We start from the raw sequence: 9,013 nt of genomic DNA, 5'->3' as shown, positions 1-9,013 counted from the left end.
GCAAAATAAATGACTTTTCGGACATTCTAAACATAATTCAACAAAATAAAGGCGCTATTGTGTATTTTCATTTGTCAAATAAAATAAATTGTGCCATTAGATGAGTTTTTTTCCCAGGGTAATTTCCTAGTTCGATGTCATCAATTACAAACAGGATGTGAAATTATAAACCTAAAAAAAATGCGGATTCTGGGATAATTGTTTTAAATAATTTTTTGTATTGTATTTAGCACATATGTAAAAGTTTTGTACGTATAAACTCTTTATAAATATGATCTGACGTGACCTGATTGTGTACATGAAGATAGAGAAGTTTAATACTAAAAGGTGGCACAATCCAGGCAAAGCAATACATTTGGTGTAGTAGTAGCGTTGTGTAGAAGAAGTGGGCTGAGTAACATCCATTGTACTACCAATTTATGACATAGTAGTGGGAATGGCTTCTGCTTTATTTAAGATGAACCCAGAGTAGTTATAGAATTATGATTATTTAAAATGTTACTCTTAAGTTTGTTTGTTTGTTTGACTGTCTTGCTCAAGGGCATAGTGCATTATGACCAAAAAAAAAAGAGTAGGAATTTAACTTACAAACAGAAAAAGAAACAAGAAATACATTTAGAACTTCTAGAAATAAACATTCACAGCTTTTCAGTGATTTAAAGCCTTAAAGACCATCACAGTAACAGTACAAAACATATTTACACATTCTTATCTATTCTGCCAGTTCACTTCTGTACCAAACTTAAGAAAAAAATGAATAAAAGTCTAAAGGTACTTGTCAAAAGCACGAGTTCTCTAGCCCACTTCAAAACACAAGCCTGTTCTGTTAAAACATCTGAAAATGTTAGATAAAAAACTCTCTTCTGCATAACTCCCTGGAAGATTTTCTTTTCTCTTTACCATGCGAAGTAATACAATCTCAAACAATTCCTCTGTGGGCTTATATAGACTTACTCATCCTCATTTTTTTCTTCATGTTTGTAGTTCATAATTTAGTGTTGGACAGCACCAACAGGGAGGAGGAGGATTGAGCTGGTCGTCTGACTTTTGACTCCCCCTACTGGCCATGAAACATTGACAAAAGACACAACAATATCCAAATCAAGTTCAAAGGGAGTTTTACATTAGAGTAACATTCAAAATAATGTGCAGACCAGCCACGCAGGAGCTGAAACTTTGTTCTCAGACGGTGGAGGGATTCCTGAGGCTAGAAGTGCTGTGATCTGTCGGCAGGCATCACAGAGTTAACCGGAGCTCCAGTCCTCCTCGCACTCCAGCCCCATCAAAAATGCAAAAAAACAACTGTGCAGTGGAAACAGAGCAGTGGATGGCTTCTCTCAGCCCGACTACATTATATTCTGTACCCCACGGTGAACACAGCAGGGTTATTATGAGATGGGTCGACATACATGAGAGCAGGCCGCTGGAAGCGGTTATGAATTACTAAAGGCTTCATGTAGGCTTATGCTCCAGCTCATTAAGGGCCTAAAGAGCACAACAGAAGCGAACTGATGTTTCAAGAATGAATGTTTTTTAAGCCGTTTTTCAAACAAGATGTGATAAAACACAGAGTAATTCATTCATTCATTCATTCGACAACACACTTCAAAAGCACGTAAAATCAAATGGTATTTTTATTGAGTTAGGAAATTACAATATGTACACTGGTTCTACTGTTTAGATTAAAAAAGACAAACATAAGCTTGTCACGCCAAGCTTTTAAATACATACATACATGTTAACATTGCACTTCACCTACCCTTAAATAAAGAACCGGATTTAAATAATGATTACAGGTCGTCACGGCATCCTCATTTGGATGATGTGCTTCCAGAACATCTTTCATTGTAACATAATCAAAGTATTCTTAAATAGGCTAAACCTACACTATACAGTACATAACACACATCTAAGCATGTGTTCCATGGGAAACAAAGAAAAGGCAATGGTTTAAAAATCATCTCGGATGAAATAGTCGCAAGCCTTGAGCAATTCATTAAGGTCATTTACAAGAGGTGGGTCTCACCATTAAAGCAGTGAAATAATACTACCATCTGCTACTTTGTTCCAAATATACACAAAAACATACAGTAGGTGCAAAATGTTCAGTCAGAGCTGTAGTGGCATGCCCCATAATGAACCAAGTTAAAATTCACATGATTAATATTGTCCTCACAGTGAGGAAAGTAAATGTTTGAACATCCTGCAAACATTTCAGAGCCCTCCATAAGTGGGAAAACTTACAAAATCGCAGGGTGTTGGAATCCTTACTTTCCTCACTAAGTGGCTCCGGGAGGTCCAGTGTGTGACTGTTTGAGAACATTCCAGTGCAGTGGTTATGCTAGTGCTCCTCCTTGTCTCGCTGACCTTTCTTCTCCCTCTCGTCCTGCAGAGCTGTGCCCAGCTTCTTGATGAGCACAGACAGCACCTTGTCCAGAGGATCCATCACTCCTCTCTGTAGCCACTTGGGAATAGTAGTCCTAGCATGATGAAAGCCCAGCTTCTGTAGAATGTAGTCCACACCAACCGGGTCAATTTTGCGCCCTGTCCAGGAAATGAGTCTGCAACAAGAGAGATGTGAGTGAGAGCAGAACCACCACTGCATGTGGCAAGAAAGCACGCTACAATTCAGGTATGTAGAGAGAGCAATATACTTCTGTCAGTAGAGTAATGAATTCATATTCTGCCTTTAGAAACATTCTTTCTCAACATTTGTTATCAGCAACATTATGGATTAGATCCAGAGTTCAAATTAACCATTTAAGTTAAACCAGAAAAGTCTGAACATCTTTCCCATATTTGATAATATATTGGCTGTCAAAAAAACTAAAGTTGCATCAAGCATCTAGGGAGAAGCAAATACATGAAAAATCCCTAAGCATTGCATTAGTTTAAAATAACATATTGTGCTCTAAAGTTTGCCCGAGAAATGTTGTTGTAAGAAACTTCTGTGTTCATTTCCACACTTGGCAGCTCCAGCCTTTGACGTGTTGTGACTCTGTCACATAAACGCTGGTGCGTCCGTGCAGCTCACCTGAGCGTGGGCTCCAGGTGCCATGTGTTGCACATGAACTCTCTCCAGTCCACGGTGGTGTAGTTGGAGCTGTCGTCCTTGTCTTTATCTGAGGAGCTCTCGTCATGGAGGGCAGTCGGGCTCTTCTGTCCGGGCCGCGTTGCAAACATCCGCGGGGCAAAAAGCGCTAAACAAATAAGACCCAAGAAGAAAAACAATGAGGTTTTTGTTTTTTCCACGCTTCGGTGAATTGATGTTTTCATTTAAACTCGACAAAACAAGTGTTGAAAATAAAAGCAGCAGCTCCCAACTGAGAAGTACAATGAGTATTTGCCTTGAGAGCTGTCACCTTGAAACTATAAATCCATTTGCATTCAGTCCACAGCTTAATTAATCAGAAATAATAAAAACACAGATGAAAAGCTCAACAGGTTCACTCCTTTCTATTCTCTTCAGCTAGAAAAACTAAATAAATAAAATCAATAGAAACAAGTGCTTTTATTTGTCATGTAAAACAGTGGGTTGCATGACTGACTGCAGAAGTATCTTTTTGTAACATAGAGCAAAGGCATTCAAATTCTGCTGCCAATACTTGCAGAGTAACAAACAACTTTAATGGCATAGATGTCGTATAGATGTGCCCGGGTTTGTTGCCAAGTACAATCCTATAAAAAGCATTACCACTACCGCAATTCCCTCAAAGATGCTGTTTTATTAATAGACCTGCTGTTGTGCTGAGCTAAAATACTGGGATTGAGCTTCAAGAAAGACTTTTGCAACCTTTTTCTTTCTCCTTGAGGTAAGCGGAGACCAGGTCGTGGAGGAACATGATGAGCTCAGCGTCCATCGTGACACAAATGTGATCGGTGAATTCTGTCACCACGCTGCACTCCACTTTGGGCTTGCTGTTGGCATCTGGGAAAGAGAAGAAACCAGGGTGTAATTGACTATAGAATGCACACTTTGACTGGTGTTCAGGATTATCAATCAGTCAATCAGGTTTTTTTGTTGTTGTAGAGAACAATTTGTACAAAAAGTCCTTTACAGACATTCACACATACATTAAAATCACAATGCAAAAATAAAGCATAAACAATCACATTAAAATCTTTAAAGAGTAAAATGTTGATAACATTTCCCCAGAATTGTTTTAAGCCTAGACTTGCGACCTCAGGAAGACGACTCTGGCACCAGCAGGAGTCCGGCCCCTGAGGTCCTGAGTCCGAGATGGTTCATATGGCACTAACACTTCAGGACTAAAGGTTTAACACTTGAGCACAAACTGGTTCTAGTCAGGACCCGTTCGGGATGTACAGCTGGTTCAAACCTGTTTCGTCCCGTATATATAACGGCATGATTCATTGTTCTTTCTGAAATGTGTGACTTATTCTTGTACCTGCTAAAGTTGGCTCCTCTGGGTCCTGCAAATGTATCGATTTGAAGTCCAGTTGCATTCTGGGAAGAGCAAAGATGGTCTCTGTCTCGTGGTTGTAGCTGGAGGAGCCACGGAAGCTGCTCAGAAGACTGGAGCTTTTGGCGGTGGCTCCGTTCTCCTGATTGTTGGCCTCTACGTTCCTTAACAGGTTTAACTCTGCAAGAGAAGCTTACACTTAAGACTATGCACTGTTCCCAAAGTCATTTTAAACTAACTCAAATGTCTTATGTAGGTCTTTTACCTTCATTCCTCATGGCAGTGACGTAGTTGAACCATTCTTTCACAGTGGCGACGCCGTGTGGTGGGTTTTCGTGCCGTAGTCTGGTGATTTTGGTGATTGTAGCCATCGGGCTTTCAAGTGCTCCACAGGGTTTTGTGACCATAGTGTTGTGACCGAGGTGGAAATCCAGTGTTTGAACTATGTAGCTAGAATCATCTTTAGAACCTGGAGGTAAAAAGATTGACATTGGTCATTTGAAGTTGAAAATAAAAAAATACTGTATGTCTACACTTAAGAATGTCTGAAATGCTTCAAATCAAATACAGCACAACATGCGCTGAAGGTTGTTTCGTGGTTATTTATCTACACGCACCACTCATGGAAGAATTATAACGAAACAAAAACAAAGAAAAGTTTATTCTGCACATTTATAGCTGTTCCTCCTCTCACCATCCTCCCAGAACTTCTGCGCCTCAGTCCAGAAAGTGATGTTGGGCTCCTCCAGGTGGAACAGAGCCCAGGATTTAGAGCGGAAATTGGGTCCGTGGAAGCAGGCCAGGGTCATGTGGTTGCCGTGGAGACTCATGGACCCCCCGAGCTGGACCGCGTCCTCGGGCAGGGGCATCTGGAACAGCGAAATGTGGCAGCCCGCAATCACCTTGAGCACCTCGGGCCAGTGGCGGTGGTGAGCCGCATCCAGATCTGTGGCGCACAAAATGAGACAGAGAGCAAAAATCACACAGAGAAATCAGCTTCAACTGAGCAGTAAAGAAATTGTTTTTCAAGGAATCTAGTGACAATAATTACTCCTCTGTGATTTAATATAGGGCTGTAGCCGACTAAAGATTACAATTAGTCGACTAAAAAGGGGGCGCGGCAAAATCTCTATGTACCTGATCCAAACTGCACTCAGAACACTACAGTTGCAAAATATTTTACTGTTTATGCAGAAAAGTGGATTCGGGAAACGGTATTTATTTGTAAAAGAAAAGCTCATTCCATGTGTTTTCCTTTTCGCTGTTGTTCCTAATAAATCCTCATAATCAAACGAAAACTAAGGAGTCTAATAACACACATTTTTGTCAACCGATTAAATGACTAAATGACGACCTGATTTAATATTATATACTCTATGTATCTAACCAGTGTGCACTTCGCTTTGAACTAACACCTTTAGCGTTTCGAGCTGCCATTTTTATCCAACTTTATTCTATAGGCGTTATTACTTACTAGACAAAACTGTAACTTATCCCTGCTCATTTACGCTACAGTCTCCAAGGCGCACTTGCTGATGCTACAGTTCTGTCCAAAGCATTAGCAGGTAAAGCATGCTTACAGAGCTCGGCGGTGCCTTTCTCATTGTTGATGACGGGGGTTTTTGGAGGCAGGTACGGTCCGGGGCCCCAGGTGGACAGAGCCCGTTTGCTGGTGTCAAACTGCTGAGTGAAAAACTCCTGCAGCTTCATGCCAATCTTGATGAGGTCCGGAGTGGTGGAGCGTGAAATGATCACCTGGAAAATGTCCCAGTGCAGGTCTCCGTGGATGAAAATCTCACTGGAAGAAGCGAAGGGAGCAAGATGAGCGGACGTACAGTAATCCGACACTTTCAAGCGCACATCTATATTCAAATTTCACACCTTTTCTCCGAAATGCTGGTGTCCACGGTGCAGAGGTTGACCTTCCATTCGTCCTGCAGTTGTAAATCGGCGTTGCTGAAAACACCCATTAGAATGCTGGTGCCCATATAATCCACTCGCGCCTCAGTCGACCCCATGGTGATCTGGATTTTATGGCTTGGCTGCTGGTTTGGGTGTTCAGAGATGTGAGCTACGGAAAAAAAAAAACGCTTTTAGTTGCACTGAAGTAATAAACACACACAAAAACAGATATCAAAATTTGGCTTTAACTAGCAGACATAACCACTTATCACTTCTTTGTGTACGTGAAATGTATTGCAAGCAACAAATCTCAAACACATTCAAATAAACACCTTAAAATACTCGGAGATTGAGTAGAATACAGAATGAGGTACATTCACCGTCCTTGTGCAAACTATTTATCTCCCTTGAGCTACACTTGCCCTTGCTTAGAGTAAAAAATAATTCCGCTCAATCATTCCTTTACCAACCTTTTACAACTGTTAGAGAGTATAATTCTACTTCAATTCTAATGTCTACTTGTGTCCCCCATAGTCTAAAACAAACTAAACAATCAACTAGTCTGACGAATAATACGTTTGGCTTGATGTATTAAAAGATACTACACAGGTCAAAAATGTATGTTTAAAGATTGAATAGAGGAAATAAGTGACATTTATAATCCAGCATTTGTATGAAATAGAAATGGGTTCGCCTTTTCCACCACAGTCCCAGCAGAATCTATGGGAAACACTGTAAAATGAATGCAAAATGAAATTAATTATTACACAAAGTTCTTATTTCCCCCCCTGAATTGCTCATGCCAAGTTTCACCAAAATACAACCAAAACATATCGCATTGTTTCACTTGTCCTTCTTGGCCAACTGAAAACACCACAACCTTGGATGTGTTTGCGTGTGAGTGAGAAATGTGGCTCATGTGAGGAGAAGTCCGAGCGGCTAACAAGATTCGAAAAACAACATGTACTCGAGTTGTGTTCACTTACAAACCATCTCCAGAGTGTTGACGTCGATGTTGCCACCCACCACTCCGCCCTTGGAGTCCAGCTTGGATCGTCCGAGGCCGACGCTCATGCTGATCTCGCGGTCCCGGTTACTTCCCACGGACAAACGGCCCTGGCTCTTCAGTCCACTGGTCGTCCAGCTGCAGGGGCCAAAACGCACAATGAAAGGGCCCTGAATAATGGAACAGCGCTTTCTATGAAACATAAATGACTCTCGCAAGGACTTGTGCCGGCGTAAACACGGCTAACTGAAGTGAAAAATAAAACTTGGCCAAAGAAGTGATTGACAGCTCGACTTGGATTTGCTGCAAAAACAGAATGCACCTGTTAGTGTGCTGCATTTGGAACTGTAACAAAACATGTTTTCCTGTTATAAACTAGAGGTATACTTGCACATCAGAAATCCAAATACAGTACACAATTATTAGTAAGTAAATAATAATTTTAAATTGTTTTCATTGCAAACCACATTATTGATCCAAAACAGTTTAGCAATAGAAACAGGTCCATTGGCTGCAGATGGTGACATTTTAAAATCCTACATGTGACACTCAGTATAACTAAGTATAGGGTTGTGGGCGGGGTTGGGGGGTAAGTGAAAACAGGAATTTTATCTCGAGACTCAGATGAAGGATAACACATGATCACTCAAACATGCACGAATCCTACTTCAAAATACAACTTTGTGTAAACTAATGATGAGAAAACACAGTGATAAAACTGATTAAAATTGATTTTGCATAATACGTCTCTTTACTTCATGGTGCAAGATTATATGGTGCAAATAAGAAGGAATAGAGCTGTAAACAATGTATCAGAAATACCAAGCAAAATGCATTTCCCCCTTATAAATATTCCAAATTGTTTCATTATTTAAACAGCAGGCATCAGTGTTGTAGGTACTTGCTGTAAACAACTGAGAAGATGCGCCCACACAATTCCTTTCTGACTTTCTTGGACCCAGCGCTCATAAAACTTTGTTATGAAAGCTCCCCGTTTGTCAATGATTCAGCAGATTTTTTGCAAAGCCACCTTAAATGGAGGGATAGAAGTTGTACGTCGCTGTAATTTCTGTAGTCACCTGCATAAGCAGTCATTATAACAGATGAATGGAGTGGACTGTGGGGGGCGATACGAGGCCTTTGAGGGTCGGAAATCTGATTAGAACTGATGGTAAAATAATAAGGATTAGAAAAAAGTCACCCTAGCGGAAAAATCTGCAATAACTTCTTATTGTAATGAAAGTAAACAAAGAACAGTGATTAACTCCAGCTGGACTTAAAAACCTGATTATAAAGGGAGACATTTTATCAAAACATTACATTACGCCGAGAAGAAAACTAACTATTAACTATTTTAATGTGTCCTTACGTGTTGTTGCCCATGACATTGCTCATGTTCATTTGCACAGTGAGCTGCTTCAAGTTGATGGCAAACACCACAAGAGTTTCCCATGGTGACCCCTGTGGCCCGGTGACCTTTCCGTTTTTGACGAAGGATGGTGTCGACGTTTTTGACACTGAATCTGAAAACAACACATTAAAAATATGGTTAAGAAAGATGCTTTTTATATCCAATTACAACCTGTTACCCTGTCTGTTAATTTAGTACTTTAGCACTTTATTTCTACAATAATAATTTTAGATGATTAAAACTTATGCAAAAACATCCTGCTGTGACAAG

General features: G+C 40.4%; 1 protein-coding gene across 1 annotated transcript in view; it reads right to left on the bottom strand.

Moving 5' to 3' along the window:
• Positions 1-1,618: 1,618 nt before the first annotated feature.
• Positions 1,619-9,013, bottom strand: part of kiaa1109 (KIAA1109 ortholog) — a 47,326-nt gene continuing 39,931 nt past the window's right edge. Inside the window, exons 82-91 of the mRNA XM_072457556.1 lie at positions 8,702-8,855; positions 7,313-7,470; positions 6,306-6,495; positions 6,005-6,222; positions 5,119-5,370; positions 4,690-4,893; positions 4,410-4,604; positions 3,794-3,928; positions 3,035-3,200; positions 1,619-2,561 (exon numbers count right to left, since the gene is read on the bottom strand). Of these exons, the coding sequence (XP_072313657.1) occupies positions 2,342-2,561; positions 3,035-3,200; positions 3,794-3,928; positions 4,410-4,604; positions 4,690-4,893; positions 5,119-5,370; positions 6,005-6,222; positions 6,306-6,495; positions 7,313-7,470; positions 8,702-8,855 (1,892 nt within the window). The 3' untranslated portion in view covers positions 1,619-2,341. The remainder of the gene's footprint in view (positions 2,562-3,034; positions 3,201-3,793; positions 3,929-4,409; positions 4,605-4,689; positions 4,894-5,118; positions 5,371-6,004; positions 6,223-6,305; positions 6,496-7,312; positions 7,471-8,701; positions 8,856-9,013) is intronic.

Source organism: Eucyclogobius newberryi, unplaced genomic scaffold (genome assembly GCF_026437365.1).
Source record: "Eucyclogobius newberryi isolate DKJ021-1_F unplaced genomic scaffold, fEucNew1.0.hap1 SCAF_21, whole genome shotgun sequence".
NCBI lineage: Eukaryota > Metazoa > Chordata > Actinopteri > Gobiiformes > Gobiidae > Eucyclogobius > Eucyclogobius newberryi.
The sequence above is the reverse complement of the archived record's forward strand: the minus strand, read 5'-3'. Positions and strand labels throughout refer to the sequence as shown.